The sequence below is a fragment of the Phacochoerus africanus genome, chromosome 2 (assembly GCF_016906955.1).
Source record: "Phacochoerus africanus isolate WHEZ1 chromosome 2, ROS_Pafr_v1, whole genome shotgun sequence".
Lineage (NCBI taxonomy): Eukaryota > Metazoa > Chordata > Mammalia > Artiodactyla > Suidae > Phacochoerus > Phacochoerus africanus.
The window spans coordinates 35,563,698-35,588,864 of record NC_062545.1 but is presented as its reverse complement, the minus strand read 5'-3'; the positions used below and the strand labels follow the sequence as shown (position 1 = coordinate 35,588,864).

The 25,167-nt window shown below is 35.2% G+C and overlaps 1 protein-coding gene across 1 annotated transcript; it reads left to right on the top strand.

Moving 5' to 3' along the window:
* Positions 1–445: 445 nt before the first annotated feature.
* On the top strand, positions 446–17,955 carry LOC125121006 (protein LEG1 homolog). Its single transcript, XM_047769338.1, is given in 6 exon segments — positions 446–750; positions 9,943–10,029; positions 10,873–11,057; positions 12,248–12,348; positions 13,800–14,038; positions 17,825–17,955. Coding segments are annotated over 6 exon segments (1,014 nt in total). The 5' UTR covers positions 446–449; the 3' UTR covers positions 17,926–17,955.
* Positions 17,956–25,167: the final 7,212 nt, after the last annotated feature.

The following is a 25,167-nucleotide window of genomic DNA, read 5'->3' as shown; positions in this document are numbered from 1 at the left end:
AAAAAAAAAGAGAGAGAGAGAGATGAAATCCACCAAATCATTAAAATGTCTTCCAAATTCTACTTCAAACTATTTATCATTTTATGTTGCTGAACGCCTACCAATTAGAGATTAATTTGGATAAACAGCCATCCTTTAAAATACAAGTACTTGTGGGGAGAACATGCAATTTGTTATTATAGTCAATATGAGAGACAAATGGAAGACAGAAATAGAAATAAATTTAAAAAACAAACTCTTCCTGAAAATTATTGAGACTGATATATAACTAACAATATTTGTTTGGGAGATGACTAACAAGGGAAGTGCCCTATTACCATTAGTAAACTATTTATTTAGTGCCACCCTATCATTAGCCAGGAGAGAACTGAAAGCATCTGATTGGAAGAGCTATAAAAACATTTCCCAATAAAAGGTCTGTCATCATCTCAATCTCCAGGTTAAACATCATGACTTTTCATCTTCCCTGGGCCTGTGTAATAATTGGCTGTATTTTTGTTTCTTTAGGAAGAGCATCCAACACCCCAGATGTGTATCCCCCTCTGTGGAAAGAGAGTCCTGGTCAGTTCAGTGACTACAAGGTAGAAGATGGAAAGTACATCATTAATATCTGGCATTACCTTGAGAGACTGGGGACATATAAAATCCTACTGAACAAGACAGCCAAGTATTTTGAAAAATTTGCACCAGAAAATGAACAAAATATTTTATGGGGATTGCCTGTGCATCATGGATGGCAATATCGTACAGGTAAGAATCTTTTTCATTACAATGATTCTGTTATTTCCCTGTCAATTAATTAGGTAGTCATACCTTTTGTCTATAACACCACCTTTTAAAAAGTTGATTATAATTTTCCTCTCTTTCCCCTTCCTATCATTTTCCAACTATCCTTTTTCCTACTCCTTCTATTTTTGTCCTCATTCCTTCCTAATCACTCTTTATCAAGCATTTATGGAATGTGTGTATGGGAACAGGGGCCATGCTGTGCTCACATGTGGCTATTGAGCACTTGAAATGGTTAGTACTTCTGCAGAGCTGAACTCTTAATTTTATTTCATTTCAATTAATTGAAAATTAAATAGCCACAAATAACTAGTGATTACCATATTCACTGAGGCATGGCATATTAGATATAGTTCTTTCCATATCAACAACTATTAGTTGAGGTGCCACTATGTACCAAGCCTAGTGTTAAGCTCTGAGGAGTACATCCAAAAAAAAAAATAGTTAAGATAATATACATTAAATACACAAGGATGTATAAAATTAGTTTCCAACATCTACAGGTCTAAATGTGATTAAGTAACCATGTAGACTAGAGTAAAAGAAAGGGGGGAAACTCTGTAGGAAAACCCTTCTCTCATGTGTTCTTTAGCCAAAAATAGCATTTACACCCAGGTATCAAAATAAAGATTTTTTTTGGAACAAAAATATTGTAAGCTATCTTCTTTTGGCTAACAATGGCATTCAAGAAATAAGGAAATGTAAGGGAGTTCCCTTCGTGGCTCAGCGGCTGATGAACCCAATGAGGATCCATGAGGATGCAGGTTTGATCCCTGGCCTCACTCAGTGGGCTAAGGATCCAGCATTGCCATAAGCTGTGGTGTAGGTTGCAGATGTGGCTTGGATACCGAGTTGCTGCGGTTGTGGTGTAGGCCCGCAGCTGTAGCTCTGATTTGATCCCTAGCCTGGAAACCTCCATATGCTGCAGGGCTCACTCTAAAAAGAAGAAAAAAAAAAGAAAAGAAAAAAAAGAAAGAAGGAAATGTCATAATAATCTCCCAGAAGATAGTATGGGAAGAAAGGAATCAATGAGAAAATGTGAGATGGGGAGAAGACTCTGCAAGTTCTGATCTGTGATAACATCCCAAGCTAGCATTAAAACCAAGCTTGACAGGGGAACTCCTGCCACTCAGTATACCTCCTATTCTTAGGCTGTCCTTGACATGGAGAAAAGGAGTACCTGAATTCCTGAGACGAGGTTCAGAAAGAGCCCAAACTTCAAGGTCCACTGTAAACCATAACTAACTTCCCCAAAGGTGACACACACTCACTCCCAGGAAAATTTTCTACTCTGGGTCTAGTAATGAACAAACAGCAAAGTAGAATATTAGACTGGATACTTTAAGAAACGTCATTTTCATTCAAGAACACAATAAATGGAATTCTGTTTTTTAAGGGTCTGATTTTATTTAGTATTTAATTGAGTTGAACTCTATGACCTAACTAGAGAAAATCTTCACAGGATTAAAAATTATAAAAATGGCCATAAAAGTACTTCACCCACAGTAAGATGCTAAGTCTCGAAGATAAGCTAAGGAGTGTATGAGTAACTCAGGAAAGAGAGTGACAACCATGCGCTGAGATTATCATAAGAAAAAAGTAGGACCAAAGAGCTCCATGAAGGCATTGCTAGAATAGTATTACAGAGATGGCAATGACAATAAGTTCTAGCCAGAATAAGAGTGCCAGTGGTCAAGAGAATTGGAATGTGAGAAAGAATGGTGGATGGTAAATTTGGGAAGATCTGTGAGGGCCTGTTTAAGAGATGTCTTTAAATTCAGACTGAGGAGTTTTAATTGGGATCTTGAGTAATATAGTCTAGTTTAATAACAAGGATATAATGCTTACACAATACTTAAGCATTCTAAATGCTTGCTTCTTGATTGCTTAGCAGAACTTTTTAAAAATAGCTTTGTTGATATATAATAAGCATATAATACACTGCATATTTTAAAATGTATTTGTTGTTAAGTTTCATATATGTATGTAGCTTTGAATCCATTATTCTAAAATGTTAATTTTTCCCTTGTTTTCCTATCTTTAAGAACTTCCCTACTTCTTTACGTCCACTCTCTCCCCCGATGCCCCTACCTCCACCACCCCACTCCCCAACTTCACGAGCAAACACTAATCTGCTTTCTATCATCAAATCTTAAAAATGTTACCTAGAATTTTCATATAAATTCTTTGGGGGGGGGTTCTTTCCTGTTTTTTTAAGGGCCACACCTGCACCATATGGAAGTACCCAGCCTGGGGGTTGAATCAGAGCTGCAGCTGCCAGCTTGTGCTACAGGCGCAGCAACACCAGATCTGAGCTGCATCTATGACCTATGCCACAGGTTATGGCAACTCTGAATCCTTAACCCACTGAGCGAGGCCCAGGGATTGAATTTGCATCTTCACAAACACTATGTCAGGTTCTTAACCCACTGAACTGCAACCGAAACTCTGCCTGGTTTATTTCTATTATCATAATTATTTTGAGATTCAGCGATCTAGTTGCATATGTCAATATCACTCATTTTTCTTGCTTAGCAGAAATTTTAATTGGAAAAGTATTGGAACTTGAAAGAGCATATTGAAAGTCTGGGGCAGGATAATGCCTTCCCTCAGAAGACTTCCAACATAGTTAAGGAGAAAAGTTAGCATTGATACAACAAGAGGACAATAAAAGGCCAAAGCATAAGGTACTGGATGAAAGTATAAGTATTGTGAGCTGGAATAGTCTGGGAATAGAATGAGATTGGAAATGAATCTTGAAAAAAAAGAGCAACTGTTGATGGATTAAAAAAGAAAAGTAATCAATGAAGAAAAAGAATGAATTTAAAATTAGTGGGGCATAATATAATTGGAGAATAGGGTAAGTTCATGGCAGAAATTTTAGTTTGGATAGTAAAAACCATAGCATTAATTTTGTTTTGAAAAATAGGTACTTCAAAAAAACCCAGTTAGGGGTCAAGGTTTTTGAGAATTTTAATACTTATGAGAATTTCTTCCTTGGTTTTGTTTTTGTCTTTGTTTTTAGGGCCACACCCGCAGCATATGGAGGTTCCCAGACTAGGGGATGAATTGGAGCTGTAGCTGCTAGTCTACACCACAGCCACAGCAATGCAGGATCCAAGCTGCATCTCTGACCTACACCACAGCTCATGGCAACGCCAAATCCTTAACCCACTGAGCAAGACCAGTGATCAAACCTGCATCCTCACAGAAGCTAGTTAGATTTGTTTCCATTGAGCCACGACGGGAACTCCATCCTTGTTTTGATTTTAGTTTTCAGTTGTGGGAAGCCTGGTTGCATCATATTAAATAAAAATATATCTTTGCTATTGTCTTTATATGAAAGATAAGTGTGGTTTAAAGGCAAAGATGTTTATGGAGGCTAAGTTGATTGTGATGGTTCCATAATTTTTCAGATTGTTAGGCTGAGGTACATTTCCGAAAACTTTCTTCATTGTATCATTCCAGTTAAGGTGTGCCAAAAGAGAAATTTAACATGAAAATAGAAAGGCAGAAATGAAGCAGCAGCCATATCATTTTTACCAAAATGAAGGTTGGTAGAGAAGCAGAAGAGAAATAACACCTTACTTTAGGGGGATAAACATTCAGATGATAACAAATCAAGCAAAGAGAAGGAAAATTAAAGCAGAAGGAGGTTTGGAATTTCAGAAAAAGAAAACGATGGGATGGGTAAAAATAAGGGTGAGTGCAATCAGCTATCTTTGTCTTCATGTGTGTTTAAATCATGTGTGGGGACTGAAAGAAAAGATTCCTAAAAGAGTTCCTTTGTGGCTCAGTAGGTTAAAGATCTGGCATTGTCATTGCTGTGGCTCTGGTTATAGCTGGGGCAAGGGTTCAAACCCTGGCCCAGGAAATTGTACATGCCACAGGTACAGTCAAAAATAAAGAGAGAGAGAGAAGATAATTGAAGACTGGTATACCTCAAATTTTAATGAAAAATGGTTAACAAATTAGAAAATTGAGTCCATCAAAATATGAAAGAATTTTACATCAATACCAAGTGAGGCTTATTCCAGGTATGCAAAATTGGCTTAATATTTAAAATGCAACTGATACAATCCATCATATCACAGACTAAAGAAGAATAATTACATGACCATAACAGTTGATACAGAAGAACCCTTGACAAAATTCAATATCCATTCATGATAAAAACCCTCAGAAAACTAGGGGGAAAGTGACTTTCTCAATGTGATAAAGAACATCTCCAAAAACATATAACTGACACATAGCTAATGATGAAAGACTTAATGCTTTCCCTGTAAGACTGGAAAAAAAGCAAAGATGTCTAATCTCACCAATTCTATTCTACCAGAAGTCTTAGTCATTGAAATTAGCCAAGTCAAGGAAATCAGAGGCCTACAGATAGGAAAGGAAGAAATAAAGCTGCTCCTATTTGCAAATGACATGACCCTACATGTCCTAAGGAATCTCATGCAAAAACAAACAAACACAAAATAAAATTCCTTAAAAATAAAAAGCATAGAGTTCCTGCTGTGGGGCAAAGGGTTGAGAATCTGACTACAGTAGTTCAGGTCGCTGCAGAGGCATGGGTTCAATCCCCAGCCTGGTACAGTGGTTTAAATGATCTGGTGTTTCTACAGCTGCAGTGTAAGTTGCAGCTGTGGTTCAGATTCAGTCCCTGGCACAGGAACTTCCATGTGCCAGGAATGTGACCATAAGTAAATAAATAAATAGTGTGTTTAGCAAGTTCACAAAATACAGATTAACTCACTAAAATTATTTGTATATGTTAGCAACAAGCCTGTTTACACTGAAATTACTGTAAATAATATTTAGAACTGCTCAAAAAATAAAATATATAGGTACATATCCATCAAAACATATACAGATTTGTATGTTGAAAATTACAAAATATTAAAAATAATCAAATAAAGATACAGCACGTTTGTAAATTGGAAGACATAACATAGCAAAGATGTAAATTCTCACCAAATTCCTATAAAAATTAGAGCAACTTTTTGTGTAGATATATGTAGGCTTATTCTCAATTTTATATGGGATGCAAAAGTAAAACAATTTTGAAAAAGAACAAAGTGAGAAATTACCCTATTTGATATTATATTACTACATAGTTCTAGGAATCCAAACAGTATGGTATTGGTAGGACAGACACATAAAACAGAATAGAGAATCCAGCATTAGATATATACAAACACACACACACAAACATACATGAAATTCAATGAAAACCTCACATCTTTTTAAAAAACTAATTAAAAATGGATTACTTTCCAATATCAAATGCAAAATTTAAAAACTTCTAGAAGTAAATATAGGAGAAAGTATTTGAGTTGAGTAAAGATATTTTACACTTGACACCAAAAGCACACCACTTAAAAGAAAAAAAGGTTTATTTACACTTCTTCAAAATAAAATCATGTTCTTTCAAAGTCCCTCTTAAGAGGATGAAAAGACATATAATGGACTGGTAGAAAATACTTATCATTACATATGTGACAAATAATTTGTATTAAGACTACGTAAAAAAACACTTCCAAGTCCACATTTAAAAAAAAAATAAAAATAAAAATAAACAATTTGGAGTTCCTGTCATAGCTCAGCAAAATGAATCTGACTAGCATCCATGAGGCAGGTTCCATCCCTGGACTCACTCAGTGGGTTAAGGATTCAGTGTTGCCATGAGCTGTGGTGTAGGTCACAGACACCGCTCAGTCTGGTGCTGTGGCTGTGGTGTAGGCCAGCAGCTACAGCTCTGATTCAACCCCTAGCCTGGGAACCTCCATATGCTGTGGGTGTGGCCCTAAAAAAAAAAAAAGACAGAAAAAAAATTTAATTAAAAGTATACAGAAGACATGAATATACATTTCACCAAGTAGAGATAAAGATATTATAGTAGACAGAATACTGGCTTCTCAAAGTTGTCTGTGTCCTTATCCACCTGACCTGTAAATATGTAATGTAACATGGTAAAAAAGGGCTTTGCTGACCTGATTACATATCTTGAAATGGGGAGGTTATCCTAGATTAAGTAGTCCGATGAAATCACAAGGGATTTTATAAATTAAAGAGGGAGGCATGAGAGTCAGAGTTAGAAATTTGAAGATGCTGCTGGTATTGAAGATGAGGAAGCGGCCCACAGCAAAGGAATTCTCTAGAAGCTGGAGAGAGCAGGGAAATGGATTCACACCTAGAACCTACAAAAGGAATGTAGTTCTGCCAAATCCTTGATTTTACTTTTTTTGTTTAAAAATTTTTTAAATTTCAATTTTATATTTTTAAGAATGTTAATGCTTTTTTCCCCTCCCCATTTTCCTGAGATATATTTGATAAGTTCAAGTTATACAGCATAATGATTTGACTTACATACATCATGAAATGATTAGCACGTTTCATGAATATCAATCATCTCATACAGATATAAAATTAAAGAAATAGAAAAAAATTTTCCTTGTGATAACTCTTAAAATTTATTCCCTTAGAATTTATTATAATGTACATGATAAATATAATTAACATATAGCAGTTAATTATATTTATCATGTACATTATAATCCTTGGGACCTATTTCTCTTATAATTGGAAATTTGTATCTTTTGAATACCCTCATCTGGTTTCCCTTCCCTGCACTGCTTCCCCTCTGATAATCACAAATCTGATCTTTTTTTCTATGAGTTTGTTTTTGAAGTATAATTGACCTACAACACCATGTTATTCTTGTTGCACAGCATAGTGATTTAGTATGTCTATTCATTTCAAAATAATCACTGCAAGTCTAGTTATCTGTCACCGCACAAACATACTATGTAATTGTTGAATATATTCACCACACTGTACATTTCATACACGTGAATCATTTGTTTTGCAGCTGGAAGTTTATATCTCATTATCTTCCTTACTGATTTATCTCCTCCCTTCACACCCTCCTCTCTGGAGACCACCTGTTTCTTCTCTGTATCTATGACTCCTTCTGTTTTGTTATATTTGTCTGTTAATTTTGTTTTTTAAAATTCTACATATAAGTTAAGTCATGCAGTATTTGTCTTTCACTGATTATTTAACTCAGTATTATAACCTCTAGGTACACCTATGTTGTCACCAACAATAAGAGTTCATTCTTTTTTATGCCTGAGTAATGTTCCATTAGATGATAGATTGATAGATGATAGATAGATAGATAGATAGATAGATAGATAGATAGATAGATAGATAATCTTTATCCATTCATCTATTGCTGGTCACTTAAGTTCCATACATATCTTGGTGAATATAAGTAACGGTGCAATGAACTTAGAGGTTCACGTGTCTTTTGAAATTAGTGTAGTGGGAGATGTAGAAGGAAGGAGATGATGGTGTCAGAGGTGGAGTCTGGTCCAGGGATCTGGGGAAAGCGTCAAAGTGGTGCTGAAGGAGGAGCCAAGGGAGAAGAACATGAGATTTTGGGAGACATTTTTATCTTTTAAAAATTCTTGTTGTTGTTTTGTCTCAGTTCATCTTAAAATCCTAGTTTGTAGAGACACAATTTTAGACTTCTGATAAGACTGGGAAGCCTCAAAATACCAGCTGAAATAAGCATCCCACTCAGTTTTGGAACTTTTTAATTTATTGTAGTCCAATTTAGCTTTAAGAAAATTGTTCAGAGATTTCAAAAATTCCCCATAACAGCCATTGATATTTTTAATTGCCATTGGTCAGGTTGATCCATTTAATTACCAATGTGCACAAAGAAGGATGATTGTTTTAGACTTACGGTTGCCAAGGGGAGGGGGAGGGAGTGGGATGGACTGGGAATTTGGGGTTAATAGATGCAAACTATTGCTTTTGGAATGGATAAGCAATGAGATCCTGCTGCATAGCACTGGAAACTATATCTAGTCACTTAATGATGGAACATGATAATGTGAGAAAATAATGTATATGTTATGTGTGACTGGGTCAACTTGCTGTACAGTAGAAAACTGACAGAATACTTTAAACCAGCTATAATGGAAAAAAATCATTAAAATAAAAAATAAATAGTAAAGGACAACAAAAACAAAATAAAATTTTTAATTAGAAAAGTAAAAAAATTGGCTGGAGTTCCTATGGGGGGGGGGAATCCTCAAAATATATAGGTAATTGCTATCCCATCTCTCAAAGATCTTTCTTTAGAGTGAAATAACAATTTTCAAACAGCTTAAACAGCTTACAGCTCAATTCAAAGAGCTTGCAAGCCTAATACCAGCCAATTCTAAAAAACCAGCTTTATCCCAGAGGAGCCAGGCCAAAAGCTTTTCCAGCCAATTTCCAGAGAATAGCCCCTCCAAAAAATAAGTCAAAGACTGAAAAACCAATACAATTTCAGCGAAGCAGCTCTACTCTGAAAAAAATAAGCCTGAGGCATTTCAGCCAGCTTCAATCAAAACAGTCTGATCTCAAAATGAGACCAAAGTGCCAAACAAGTACTTGCATACAGAACGAGGTCTTAACCAAAAAGAAGCTTAACATAGATCTTAAATAAAGCCTGGAGCACTTCAAACACAAAGAGAGCATGAGTCCAGATCCAGAAAGATGTTTCTTCAAACTCCAAGGTCAATGAGAAAAGCAGTAAGTGATAATGGGGTCAATTGCATGTACCACCTCCCCTGGTTCACTAGCCTGGATCCTTTGGGGATCTTCTCTGGAACCCAGAGGACTGTCAAATTTGACCAAATAAATAGGCTGCCAGAGATTTCTCTAGGGAAGATGGGTTTATTCAGGATCAGCAGAGAATTGCAATGTGGGGTCTGCAACCTTGCAAACCACACGCATGTGCTCACATGGCAAAGGAAGGAGCACACTTTTATAGAGGAAAAAGGAAGCTGAGAGGGTTGAAGTAAACAAAAATCTATGGCTTGTCATTGGCTGAGTTCTTTTGAAGAAAGAAAAGAACTTTTTCTTCTTCCAGTTGGGCTCTGCTGTCATTGCAAAATGTGAGGGCTTCCCCTTCTGGTCTCCCAACTTTATTTAATTGAGGTTTCTATTTATTAATTTTTTTACAGCAGTGATGGGAGGCTGACACAATTCTTTAAGAGAAAAAGTATTTTGTGTAGTTCTATAAATCTTATGTTTCTAGTATATCTATAGCTTAAAAATGGGCCTAATAAACCCAGCTCTTGATCCTTTCTCTTTTAGGCAGATTAGCTGATCCCACCCAAAGGACAAACTGTGGCCATGAATCTGGAGATTATCTTTGTATCTCTGTGGATAGTTGGTGGGCTGGTGAGTTTAATGCAACAATCAAAGCTCAAATTGATCTTCTTTCTCCAAAGAATCAAATTCAATCCAGAATTCTAACTTTAGAAAAAAAAAGCAGAACTACTGCTTTTACAAAAAGAATTTCTTTGTCTCAGATATCGGGAATGTTTTGACATGAGTTTTTTGACAGGCATTTTAAAAGCTAGTAGTTAATTTATCCAATTATGAAAACATCAGAGAAAACTAGTAACCTCAAAGTTCACTTTAAATAAATAGAATAGAAGTAGGAATTTATATTATCAAGCAAAACTTTGTTAACAAGGAAAAGAACTCTAGATATATATTAAAATATTTTAAAGATATATTGGACCTTCAAATTTCAAATGAAAATTTATAAAAGTATAGCATTCTACAGATATTACTATGTTTTTTCTTTTTCACTTATTTTGCCTTAGAATTTAGTATTTTTATTTTTATTTTCTTGTCTTTTTAGGGCTGCACCTGCAGCATATGGAAGTTCCTAGGCTAAGAGTTGAATTGTAGCTATAGCTGCTGGCCTATGCCACAGCCACAGCAACACCAGATCTGAACCTCATCTTTGACCTACACCACAGCTCACAGCAACGCGGGATCCTTAACCCACTGAGTGAGGCCAGGGATCGAACCCACAAATTCATGGTTCCCAGTCAGACTGTTTCTGCTCTGCCACAATGGAACTCTGCTAAGGGACATGTTTCTGAAGTGCCCAGAATTATTGCTTAAGTTTTACCATGTTTCTGGATCTGTGGGATTACTTTCACAATAGATTTATTTACTTAAAAAATTACATATGTTAACAATATTAATAATAACTTTTTGTTTATACAGACCTAAATTACTATCTCTCTGCAATGCCCTTCCTTGCTGCGGTTGATTCTGGCATAATGGGAATATCATCAGATAATATCACCTTTCTGCCACCATCCAAGGATCAGATGAATTTCTGTTATAATGTTTCTAGCTGTTATTCATCCTTTCCAGAAACAATGAAAAAATGGAGTAAATTTTACTAGGTTTTTGGAGTCTTTTTTTTAGTATTTTAACTAATACTCTTTGAGAGTAGTCAGATATTTTTGAATAATATTTAATGTAGACTTTATCATGCATTGAACAGTATGTTCCTAAGGAATAAAATTCTAGTGTGAAAATCTTTATTATGATGACAACAACATTATTATGAGTACATTACTCCACGACATCATATCTCACTAGAACCTTCATTAGCAATCTAGTATTAAGGCTGTCTTATCCAATCTTTTCACACCAAATAAATTGCATTCAAAGTCCATTGAAATCATGACTTAATAGTGCATGTTTATTATACTTTCAGGCCAACTGAGCAATCAACTCTATGTGAATACAATTAGGGAGTAGACTGTGGCAAATTTGATCAGCTTTTTCTTGATAAACCATCTTGATAAACTCTCTTGATAAACCATCATATGATCTGACTAAAATGGTCATTTGACAATTAGAATCAAATGTTGATGTCAGGAATTCCCATTGTGGTGCAGTGGAAAAGAATCCGACTAGGAACCATTAGGTTGCGGGTTCGATCCCTGGACTCAGTGGGTTGAGGATCCAGCATTGCTGTGAGCTGTGGTGTAGGTCTCAGACACGGCTCAGATCCTGTGTTGCTGTGGCTGTGGTGTAGGCCGGCAGCAACAGCTCTGATTAGACCCCTAGCCTGGGAACCTCCACATGCTGCATGGTGGCCCTCAAAAGACAAGACAAAAGACAAAAAAAAAAAGGTTGATGTCAAAGTGAAGTGTAAAGAGTGCAAGAGTAAATGACCAAAGATCAAGTTCTCTAATGAGAACTTGTTTATTATATTGCCTATGATTAGGTAAAATACTCTTATTCCTCCTGCCATTTCTAACTTTTAAAACTTTGTGGAAAGTTCATTGCATGGCAACAGAAAAACAAAATACTAAAAGTCTAGTCCTGAACAGTATAAAATTCTGAGCATTTCAAAAACACAGGGTTTATTTCCTTCAAATGGATTCAGTAATACTAGTAATTAGTATAACTAATATTGCATTCTTTGGGGTATATTAAGCGTTAAATCTTTCACATCTTAACTCTGAAATGCTCTCTTCTCATTTAGAAAGCTGAAAAATTATATTTGTAAATAGAATTGATTTTCAAAGAGAGAGATTTCTATAATTGCCTAAGTATTAATAACATTTTCCTTCTTAAATAGCAGGTAAAGTCATATTCTAGTAGTTTTGAGGACCTGTTGAAATACTTATGGGCTGCACATGTGTCATCCTTGAAGGTTGCTCATAAAAAATTTGGCAATAGGTAAGAATGGATCTAAAGCTATTTTTTAAATCTTACATCTTACACAATCTTTCCATCTTTCCATCTTACACTACCTTATTCATTGAAATCTTTTTCAATTTGCCTGTTTACCAATATGTCAACCACGGGGAAATATTATGATAATGAGAAAACTGATAAGAAGAAGTTTTACTGGATAAAGTTCAAAAGTATTTTATACATAGAGAGATTGTTAGACTAGACCAAGAGATACAAATAATGTGGGTATAAAATTATTCACTACAAATAAAAAATTTTTTCTCAATAAGAAGAGAATATTGGAATGTAAATTGATGTAACCACTATAGAAAACAGTATGGAGATTCCTCAAAACAATGGAAACTAGAACTCTCATATGATCTAGTGATTCTACTTATGAATATTTCTCGCAAAAAAAGAAAACACTAATTTGAAAAGATATATACACCTCTGTGTTCAATGCAGCATTATTTACAATAGCCAAGACATGGAAACAACCTAAATGTCCACTGACAGATGAATGGATAAAGAAGATGTGGTATATATACACAATGAAATATTATTCAACCATAAAAAAGAAGGACCTCTTGCCATTTACAAAAACATGGATAGATCTTGAGAGCACTATTCTAACTGAAATAAGTCAGACAGAGAAAGGCAAATATTGTGTGAGTTCATTTATATGTGAAATCCAAAAAAAGAAAACAGGCTCATAGACAGAGGACAGATTGGTGATTGCGAGAGGTGGGAGGTAGGTGAAAAGGCGGATGGGGATAAAATGTACAAATTTCTAGTTATAAAATAAATGTCAAGCTGCTATAATGTACAGCATGGTGACTACAGTTAATAGCACTGTATCGTATATTTAATAGTTTCTAAGAGAGTAAATATTAAAAGTTCTCATCATAAAAAAAATTTGTTACTGTGCCTGATGACTAACATTAACTAGAGTTGTGGTAATCATTTTGCAGTACACACAAATATTAAACTATTGCATTATACACCTGAAAAAAGAGAAAATTTAACTTTCTACTATATGTCATCAGAAAAAAAAATCAAACGACCTAAAAAACAGGAAAAATTCTCCATAAATTATTTCACTTTTTAATGGTTAATTGAAATGAAAATCATGTGTTCTTTAAATAGATATCAAATCCAGCAGAAATTGCTAATCTTCTTTGATTTATATCTTTACATTTTAAAATAATGAGAGTTGGTCGCATTTCAGAGTTAATGCAAATAGAAAATGTTTTATGAAAAGGGGAAAACATTTGACTAGAAGTACATGTTTTCTGGGATGATAATTTCCAAAATCAATACAACCGTTTCACAATCTAGATTTTAGAAAGTAGAATAATGTAGTTTTGAACAAATTAGTTGTCTTATAAATTCAGTTGGCATAATTCTGAGTAGACTAATTCTAAAATGCATACTTCCTCTCACTTGTCTATTAGGTTAAAATTTTATTCTAAACAAGAAGCAGATTTTGAAAGAAGCTGGGCCTTGTTTGTGGACTATTTAGCCCCACCCCTCTTCCCTACAACTTTGATTAGAACAGCTGAATTCCAGAAGGGCCTGCCAACACGAATGCTTGTTGATGGAGATAAAGCCCCCCTGGTCAGTGACTTTACTAGCTTTCAGAATACGGTCTTGCTTGGTCTAAATTTTCTCCACAAAGTGCATAAGTATACAGGTAAGAGACAAAGAAACTTTTATGCTTTTGTAAATTCTGCATGTTGTATTGATTTCATAGGTAATGAAATACCACCAGAATCATAATTATAAATCATTACAACAGACCATTTAAAGAAAGAGATGTTGACTTCCTGTACATGGCTGTCAAAGTTTTCGCAATAATCTCTGTAGGTTTATGATGGGTTTCATTTAATGGGCCCATATTATCAGCCCTCCCTTACTTAGCACGTCCCCTTTTCCGGTGTCCTTGCCCAAAAACAGCAGATCAATATCACCACATTTCAGTTCGACAAGGAGGCAAGAGGAATCTCTCTTTCTTTCTTGGATAGTTTTAGTATTTTAATTTATTCTACTTTGTTTTAAAATGAAAAACATAATAAATATAATAATGATAGTCACCATGACAGAACCATGAAATAAATTGTGAACTTTAATCATCCAGTTCTATGTATTATAGACATAAAGAAAAAAATGTGATGCCCCCCAAATTCTGGTTTTGGAAGAAGTATATTTCTTCAAAATTTCCAAATCCTAAATTTACTAACAGTGGAAAATAAGAAATTACATAATGGCAAATTTGAAAATTACTATGTCATTCAATTTTCCAGATATAGTTTACCCTTCCTTATTGAGGGGGGAAATTTTATCTATAATTTCTATTCCCTAAAGCAAAATTAGGAAATATGAGTCAAAATAAAAATGCATGTATTTTATATTAAATTTAAAATTATGAATGCATTACATAGGGTAATGATGTTTGAATAAATAAAACTTTGAATTATAATGGTGAAACTCAGGATTCTATTTCTCATTCACATATGATTCAGGAGATGTTTACTCAATTGAAAGGAGGCTTTCTTCCATGATAATTCAGGGACCTAGGGTCCTTGTCTCTGTCTACATCAGTCTTTACAGTTTCACCATTATGTGCTCACTACAATAAATCAAAGGAAAATTAACTTAAAAGAGAACCCTTCTTTTTAAGACCTAGGACTAAGAGTTCCCCTCGTGGCTCAACGGGTTAAAGACCCAATATAGTCTCCATGAAGAGGCGAGTTCAATCCCTGGCCTCATTCGGTAGGTTAAGGATCCAGCATTGCCATAGGCTGCAGCGTGGGTGTTGCTGTGGCTGTTGTGTAGGCTGACAGCCACAGCTCCAATTTGACCTCTAGCCAGGGAACTTTCATATGCCACAGGTGCAACTGTAAATAAATAAATAAATAAAATAAAGACCAGGACTAGAAGTGAGAAACATAACTTTATCTCATATACCTTTGGCAAGAATAGTTGTACAGCCCCCTGGATGGGTGATAGGAGGGACTTGGGAAATTAGTTCATGTCTGAGCCCCACTGACAGAGGAATCACAAAATCTGTTGACCTGCCAGTCATCTTTGCCACATATCAAATACAGAAAGTGAAATCTAGGCCAACATGATTTTAAAAATTTGAACTTCCTAGTATGTAAAGAGTGAGGGATGGGGTGAATGGCTAGAGTTGATTTCATTTAAAGACTGTGTATAAAAAATTTCTAAATTTTTGTAAGCTCTACTTCACTAAAATTAGCTTTGAATTTGTTAAAGAATTTAGAATTGACTCTCTGGGCTACAAGAAAAAAGAAGAAGAAATAAAGTAAATGACAAATTGGAACATAGTTAAACAAGCTACCTTTCTTCCCAGCTTCCTCTTGTAACTGCATGTTCCCACTGATGCTCAGAATTCAGAAACAGTGTTGAACACCTTGGCAGATATTTTTAATTAATTCAAGTATAGAAAAAAATAGAATATTATTATTCAAAATATTTTTAAATTGATCATGTCTGGTTTATAGTCTGTAAACATGTATTAAACAAACTTTTTATTGTAATAATCAGCTACCTTTTTAAAAAAATCTTTTTAGGGCCACACCTGTGACATATGGATGTTACCAGGCCAGGGGTCGAATTGGAGCTGTAGCTGCCAGCTGCACCACAGCAACAGCAACACCAGATCTGAGCCGCATCTGTGACCTTTACCACAGCTCATGGCAATGCCATATCCTTGACCCACTGAGCGAGGCCAGGGAATTGAACCTGCAACCTCATGGATAATATTCGGGTTCATTACTGCTGAGCCACAAGGGGAACTCCCAGGATTTTAAAAAATAATTATTTATTTACCTCAGTCAGACTTTGGAAAAGTCATGAATAAACCACTTATTTGCACGGCTGCCCTGCCGCTCTCTTAGTGTGGAAAAACATGGTGAACAGAATGATTCTTGTCTTGAGACTTTTGATGTATGAGCTCCAAGCAACTGTCAGCCATCAGTTAGAGACTTCCTGAAGGGGAATTAGGGATAGTGCAAGGATCCAGGGATGTTAATGGAAAAACTGCTCATAAAATAAAGCAATGGGAAATAAGTATGATTTTCCCAGTTGAGAACTAATACAAGAAAAAAGGGCAGTAGCCCAGGCTCAGGCCTTCTGTATCTTTCTTGCTCATTAATCAATCCATTCTGACACATTTGGTCTACTCAAAACTCATACCATTACTAAATACTTTTTTCTATTTCTTAATAATATTTCATTTTACTACTATAATCTTATTTTTAAAATATGGTCAATATATGTCTTTTATTAAAAGTTCAAATACTATAGAAAGTTAGTAAATGCAAATAAAACTAACCTTCTCCATCATCATCACTTACCTCCATAGCCTTGATTTCTTGCCTCATATATCTACATACATATATTTAAGTTTTGGCTCACTTCTACAAAAAAAAAAACCACCTATATCACTTATGAATATAAAAAATGAATAAATTATTTGATAAAGACTGTTATTTGCATAAAAGAGGTTATATGTATGGCATCACTCTATGCTATACATTTTATTACTATATATATGTATATTTGAGATGTTAGCAAGTCAACAAATATCAAGAAGCACCATTGTCATTCTCTATAATACATAACTTTCTACTGAATGGATTGATATTCTTTCCAGTTTTAGGTAATGGAAAAGTGACATTCAATGTCTACTTTCATAATTCAATTTGTTGGAATAGTGATAGATTAAATTACTGTGAATGAATTCTTGGATCAAGTATTGCCAAATGACAATCAAAGAGGGTGGTATAGATTATGTTCTTGTCAAAATAAAAACAAAGTAACACAAACTGCTTATTAAGGTTTCTGCATAGACATAAAAAATGAGTACTGGAGTTCCTGTCGTGGCTCAGTGGTTAACGAATCCAACTAGGAACCATGAGGTTGCGGGTTCGGTCCCTGCCCTTGCTCAGTGGGTTAAGGATCCGGCGTTGCCGTGAGCTGTGATGTAGGTTGCAGACGCGGCTCAGATCCCGTGTTGCTGTGGCTGTGGCGTTGGCTGGTGGCTACAGCTCCGATTCCACCCCTAGCCTGGGAACCTCCATATACCACAGGAGTGGCCCAAAAAATAGCAAAAAGACAAAAAAAAAATGAGTATTAGCAAATTTTAAAACTGGCAAATCGAATATGTGAAAAATGTCACTTTTTATGAATTTTTATTCCTTTAATCATTGCTCTATCCTTTAGTCTCCATAGTTTTATGTGCATATATATATCTCATAATTTGGATGTGAAGGCATAATATAATTTTAAAGAGCAAAACATGTTTGATAGAAGAATCTGTATGAAAACATAACAATTTCATACTAATTGAAATGGAATTGAATTTTGTTTATTGAATATTGTTTTAAATAATTTCCACATTTTGGATCAAAGTTATAATTTTACCTACAACTTTTAAATATCTTTGTTTTTCTAGGAAAACTATCATTCATTGTATGGAAAACTTTAATGAAGTTCAAAGTTGCAAGGAAACTATTTCTAGAGATTTTGGAATTAATTCTTCACTGTTTTAACTAAATGCTTCTGGAAACTTACAATAAAATAAAAATCCACAATAATAAATTCTCAAGCAACAGTATTCTCAAAAATTAATCTTTGCTTCTTTGTGTAATTTTATCATTGCCTATGCTCATATTCTAAAACTTGATTTACTGTTATTAACTTGCTTAATTTATAATTATTGAATTCACATCAATAATAACTAAAATGTTGACTATCCAGAGTAGATTCAGTTGAATTACTGGCAAATGCTAATAAGTTAATAAAGGTTAATAAAATTCTGATTGATTTTTTTTGGATATTACTCTACCTAAATTAATTTTATGAAATTTGGAGGAGTAGATCTTCATGGTCAATAGTCAAGAGGCAGAAGATTTTAAGCTTTTTTTTTTTTTTTTTGTCTTTTCTAGGGCCGCTTCCATAGCACATGGAGGTTCCCAGGCCAGGGGTCTCATCAGAGCTGTAGCCACCAGCCTACACCAGAGCCATAGCAACGCGGGATCCGAGCGGTGTCTGCGACCCACACCACAGCTCACGGCAATGCCAGATCCTTAACCCACTGAGCAAGGCCAGGGATCAAACCCGCAACCTTATGGTTCCTTGTTAGATTCGTTAACTACTGAGCCATGACGAGAACTCCAAGAAGCAAAAGATTTTAAATGAAAATTTGGATGATGAATTTGAATTTCTAAGACACTTAAAAATGAGCTATTAGATGAGAATGTATTACCAGTTTGTCAATGTTTGTGAGGTTGTTAGTCTCACAAAAATTTAAAAACTATGTTCAGAAGATCTCTTTTTTAAGCAATAATTTTATGGAAGACTTCTGAGGAGGTTATACACACTCACAAGAATTTAGCTCAGCTTCCTGCTAATCCTCTTGGTGACTTTCCTTCCATAGTTTTTTGAAGCTTGCTTACACAGGATTACATACGACCCCATCCACAGGAAAAATGTACCCACTAGCAAACTATTTGGAAAAATAAAAAAAATAAATTGAGCTTGGTAAAATATAGCAGACAATGATGTCAGAAAGACTAGAGTTTGTATCTAAGCTCTTGCCACTTTCCAATTAGTGTCTAATTAAATCTAAGCAACTTATCAAATTTCCATGTATCTCAATACTCTTATTGAAAAAAATAAGATTATAGAAATAAAAGGACTACTGAAGAGTCTATAAGATTTTGGTTATAAAAGTTGACTAATTCAGATGGTAATGGACATTCAGTAAAATACATACAACACAGTAATTGTGGCACAGAGTATACACATTTGGTGAATAAGATACTAGTTGCATGAAAAATCAATTATTACTACAGCATAAAAACTAGGATTCTAAAATCATGAAATACACCCTTAGTGAACTACAGCAACTCTACTATTCATAGAAATCGTCTTCATTTGTTAATTTTTTTTTTTTTTTGCACCCACAGCATATGGAGGTTCCCAGGCTAGGGGTCCAATCAGAGCTGTAGCCCCGGCCTATGCTACAGCCACAGCCACAGCAACATGGGATCCGAGCCTCGTCCGCAACCTACACCACAGCTCAGGGCAACGCGCCGAATCGTTAAAGGTTTGAACCTGCAACCTCATGGTTCCTAGTCGGATTCGTTAACCACTGCACCACAACAGGAACTCCCACTTGTTAATATATTTAAACCATTTGTGTTAGTGTCATTTTGCTGCTGTAACAAATCACCACAAGTTTGGAGGCTTTAAACCATAGAAATGTATTACATTAGAGTGCTGGAGATCACAAGTCTGAAATGGGTTTCTCGGGACAAAAATCAAGGTGTTAACAGGACTGAGTTCCTTTTGAAAGGTACAATGGTGAATCAATTTTCTTGGTTTTTTTTGTTTTTTTTTGTTTTTTTTTTTTGTTTTTTAATAGTTTCTGGAAAGTGTTCTCATTCTTTCTTTCATGGCCTCTTTTTTATCTTCAAAGCTAGTAGCCTAGCATCTTCAAACCTCTCTCTGATTCTGACCTTTGTAACTTACATTTTTTACTTATAAGGACTATCATGATTATGATGAATCCACCCAAATAATCCAGGATAATCCCCCATCTCAAGAGTCTAATTTAATCAAATATGCAAATCTCTTTTGCCACGTAAGTAAACATATTCATGTATTTTGGAAGTTCAGACATGAATCTTTTCAGAGCCATTATTTCTGCTACCTCAGCACTTATAAGATTATCTCTATATTATATGTATTCAAGGATAGATATAAGAAAATGGAACATTAGTTGTTGCAGTGTAATAAACACACGATAAGTTTCTGAGCACATCATTACAAAGTAATATACTATGGCTTTAATACAATAGGAATTGCATTTCATATCAGAAATGGTGGTAGGTAGTATCTTGATTATTAATTATATTACCAACTTAAAATTAGAGTAATTTAATTGCATGGAGTGAAATAGCCAGAGTAAATTACAGAAAAGTGTAAGAAGATTTATGTGGAGTACAAGAATGCTACTGCATTGAAACAATGGGATGAAAAAGCAAAGGATTCTTATTGGATATTAGAACTAAGAGGTAAAAAAAAAATCATCAAGTACCAAATAAAGTACTTTTTATATTCCTTGAGCTTTAGAACTCATTTCCTTTTATCACTGTGTATTGTACTTATTCTTCTCTTGCTATATACAAACTGGCTTCCTTTGCTCCATCTCCAAATGACCCATCATTTCTACTCAAAACTCTAGAGGCTACAAACCGTTTACAAGTTACAGGCTCACAGACCATAACTAACAGACCTATTCTTGTCCAAACACAAATTGCCTAGAGATAAATTTTGCTTTGTGGAATGTACCCGCTGCTTTGGTTGTCCTGTTAGTTTTGTACACAGGCTTCAATGAGCTGTGAACAGGGACTAATACAGTAAGAGAGTATCAATAATTAACAAACAGTCCATTTTATGTGGAGAATGAGTGGGCTCTACTCAGAAAGGAACATAACGAATGGAACCTTTAATGTACAAACTATACTCAGGTGCCCACCTGCACCTGAGCTTCAGATCAAATAAAGAAAAATTCTGAAGTGAATTATTGGTTCAAATTATTTTTAAAACTTCATTGTAGTGGTTAATTTATGGGACATTCAGATTTTAAAAATCATGAAAGATAACTCTAAAAATGCTTTCCATGTTTTTCGTGTCCTCATATTTGCACTATTGCTTCAACAAAATAAAACTTTTAAATAGAAATTTTTAGAGACTGGAATTCTTACCATATAAATTTCTTAATTACATTGTCTTTTTATATTATGTTTACCTCTATCTCTATATTGTTTCATATCACATAGTTGGGTCTTGATTTTTTTATCCAGAGAAAAACAATTGTAGCTCTAGCTAATAAGCAATGTCACTTGCCACTGTAGTCACTGACCTACAATATACCCTGGAAAGAATTCAAGATGCAGATTGAGAATGAGGTACTCTGTGCTTAGGAAAAACTGAAATAACAGGCCCTCAGTTTGGTATTTTCAGAAGAAAATTTTACAAACACAGATTCTCACATCTTCCCATATTTAGAAAAGCACTAAGATCATTAGCTGAGATGTCAGTTTCTCATCATGAGCAGTAACCTTCCACTAAAGTACCTTCCAAATATATATCTATAACATGTATATGGAATGTATACTTATCTATAACATGTATATGGAATGTATACTTATGCATACATATACTTATATATGTATATGTTCTATATAATATATAGAACATAAAACTTGTATAACATGTAAATACTAAATGCAAAGAAATGTAACAAACATGAAATATAAGTAATAATACATAAAATAAAATACATAAAAACAAAATATAAATATATAATTAATATTAAAAAGATAAGAATATGACTTCATTGGAGAAATCTGGCAGACCACCTTAATCAAGCGAACCAAACAGGCATTATCAACAATGGTATAAATTAAAATTGGGTTCTATACCACCTGATGCACTGAAAGAACTCAGTATCTATTATGTGATATCTCTGCCAAAGATGCCTAACCTAAATCTAATTATGAATAAACATCAGACAACCAAGTTGAGGAACATTTGACCAAATGGCTGGCCTGTAGTTAGGAAAATCATTAGGGAATGGAGAAAAAGTAAAGCATTTAAGTGGAGGAAAAAAATGGAAGATTTAGTGGAAGAAAAAAATGGAATATTAAGTGGAAGAAAAATTGACTATAGTAGATGCAAAATAACATTTTGTAAGTATTCCTTTAGAGAACTGGGGAGTGTTGGACTACTCTCAGTGAGGAAGAAGTTGGCAAGTTAAACTTTGTTTAGGAAAGATGACACTGCTTGTATGGAATTTGGGATGGACTGCTGTAGGTTACTGATAACTTTTTAGAAATTATTTTAAAACCACAGTACGCTGTTGCAATGATTTATAAGAAGGTGAATGAAAAGAAAATTTTCATTGTTATCCTGGCAGCAGTGATTGCATCCCTATATAATACTGAATTTAAGTGATAAGACAAGGCAGAATTTACAATAAAGAAAGAAAGGTTAAAGTGACCATATAAGTATGGTTTTGGGGCCTAATCCCATGTGCTTTTTTGGTTTCTCATGAATTGATCTGTTATCAGTTGATTTAGCATATCAAGGAATCCAATCACCCTTCTAAGAGACTGTGTTATGGGAGTTAGGGAAGCAGGAGTTAGCAGGTGGGCTAAGCTATATGAGATGATGGCTGGAGCTCCTGGAGAAGATTTTCCCACTTTGGTTCCTCATCTGTGTCCTTCTTGGTGTCTAGGAGTGCTCTATCTCAGGAGCTCTTCTTTTCTGCCACCGTATGTGGTACCCTGGTTTCCACCTTCCATGCCTTTGGCCACCTCTGCTCATCATTCCTTTTCCACTTGAGACTGATGATTTGGGCATGTATCCTATAGAGCTATAAAGCCTTTAGTTTTTCCTTGCTTTGGGCTTCCTCAGCATATGTAGAGCCCTGGGTTTCTGTTAGGGTTCTGGGAGCCTCATGGAAAAGCTGGGGTCAGGGAGGAGGGAGAGCAAGTGTTGAAAGGGGCACGGAGTACCTGTCTCTGTAATAATAAGAAGATAATTTTACTTTTAAGGGTAAGCAGAGCAAGCCCCTTATAGTTTTTAGCCCACTTAAAGACCTTCATTAGCTTTTTGAGCTACTTAACCTTTTTTTCTATCATCTAAAAGACAGTGCAACCAAAAAACCTCCCAAGACCCAGACACTAAATGTTTTGATCCATACAAATCTTGATACCAGCTATTGGGATTGCTGGACTCCTCCAGCCTGGAGAGGGAAAACAAACAAATGAACATCTTATGCTTTCTCTCTGCACAACCTAACACTAACTTGGTTATCTGTAATCACGCTCTTGCCCCCCTTAGAGAGAAAAACCAAAAGTCCCGTTCAGGGCTGCTTGTTTCAAACTTTCAAACATCTTCCTTCCTTAGAGGGAGACAAAGTCATCTCAGATATTGCCCAACTGGAGATATGGTTTGGTCAACATGACCGCTATCCCCACCAACTCTATGTCCTTAAAAATCTCCCTCGTCTCCAAGAATTATTTCATATATATGTATATAGCTTTGTATTTCATTATTCCATGTATGTACAATTTTTAACAGGAAGCAAGATGCCTCTTATTCAGAAAAATGACTATTTATTACTCTCAGAACATCTTCATGCCTGTTACTCATGACATTATTTCCACACATCTTGATCTTATGGGGAGAAAACTGTGGTCCAATTTATACACCTAATTTTCTTAAAAGAAATTAATTTAGGCACTCACACAGAATTGCAAAGAATTATAAAAAGCTCTCCTTTCTAGGACATACTTAAATATTTGTCAGTTTGCTAGAGAGCACTGGTGTGGAAGAATGAAGCAATATGTATAGGAAATTTAGATTTTAAAACTTTGACATCTACATAAGAGGGAGATGACTTTTGCAGACTTAAAAAAAAAATAGTTATGTGTCATCGTCAGTATGATCAAAAGTATGGGAGTCAGCATCTTGTCCAGGCTGCTAAAGACAGAGATGCATCAAACCACGTATTCAGTCCCTGAAAATTAACACAGGCCTTTCATAATAATGTGTCTTTACACAGAGTCACAATAATGAGTTAAAGTGAGATTGCAGCATAGAGAAAAAGATGATGATCATTAAATTGACAATAAGTTTGAGAGGTCAGCCAGATTTTATCTTGGAAATCAGGGGAAGTGGATCATGGAAATCAGAGAACTACTTGAGTGAAATCAAGGAAAAACAGGAGAAATTCCAAACATGGGGTGCCAACAGAGAACACAGATTTGAGTGAGGGACCAAAGTGCTGTTTTCCATTGAAGGAATAAAATGAGAATAAAAACTGCCTGAAGAAGAAGGGGGTGAGAACAAAAGCCAAGTGATATAGAGTGGAGGCAGCCTTCAGATTCATTTTGCATTTTGTTCATTTGTTTTTTGCTTTTAACGCCCCTATGGCATACGGAAGTTCCCAGGCCAGGGGTCTAATCGGAGCTCTAGTGGCCACCCTGCGCCACTGCCACAGCAACGTGGGATTCGAGCCACGTCTGCTACATACACCATAGCTCATGGCAACACCAGATCCTTTAAGGCACTGTGTGAGGCCAGGGATAGAACTTACATCCTCATGGATACTATGGGGTTTGTTACCACTGAGCATTTTGAGTTTTGAACTAAGTTTAAAAACATATAAACTACTGGGAAAAGAGCTTCTTAGTCTTCTGTAGTGTCCTTTTCTTATGGGAAACTAATCTATCTAGTTTGATCAAGCATTACAGACATTTTTTTCCAACCACCTCACAGGGGCAAGTTTCCTGGATGTCAAAACAATAACTCAAGTATAAGCTCCATTGGGAAGAATAGTCTCCCTTCTCTTTCAGCCTCCGTGATGCCCATAGAGCGTAGCAGAACAGAACACCATTCGGCCAAAATGTGATTCAAACAATAATGGCATTTCACAGTGAAAGACACAAGGAGACTTACTGCTGCAAAACAATGATCAGAGTATTAAACTTTTTGAAAAAAACACATAAACCTACAGTGGTCCCATTGAATAATACGTGTTATTCAAAAAGAATAATAAGAAGGTGACCTTTTTTTCCTAATCACTATGCAGTGTTGATCTAAAAACCCAACATTGCTTCTCAGGAAGGCTCTTTACCAATATAAGAAAAAAAGGAAAATAATTTCTAAAATAAACGAAATGGAATGGAATGAAAAACATGCTTTCAACACATGGCTTAG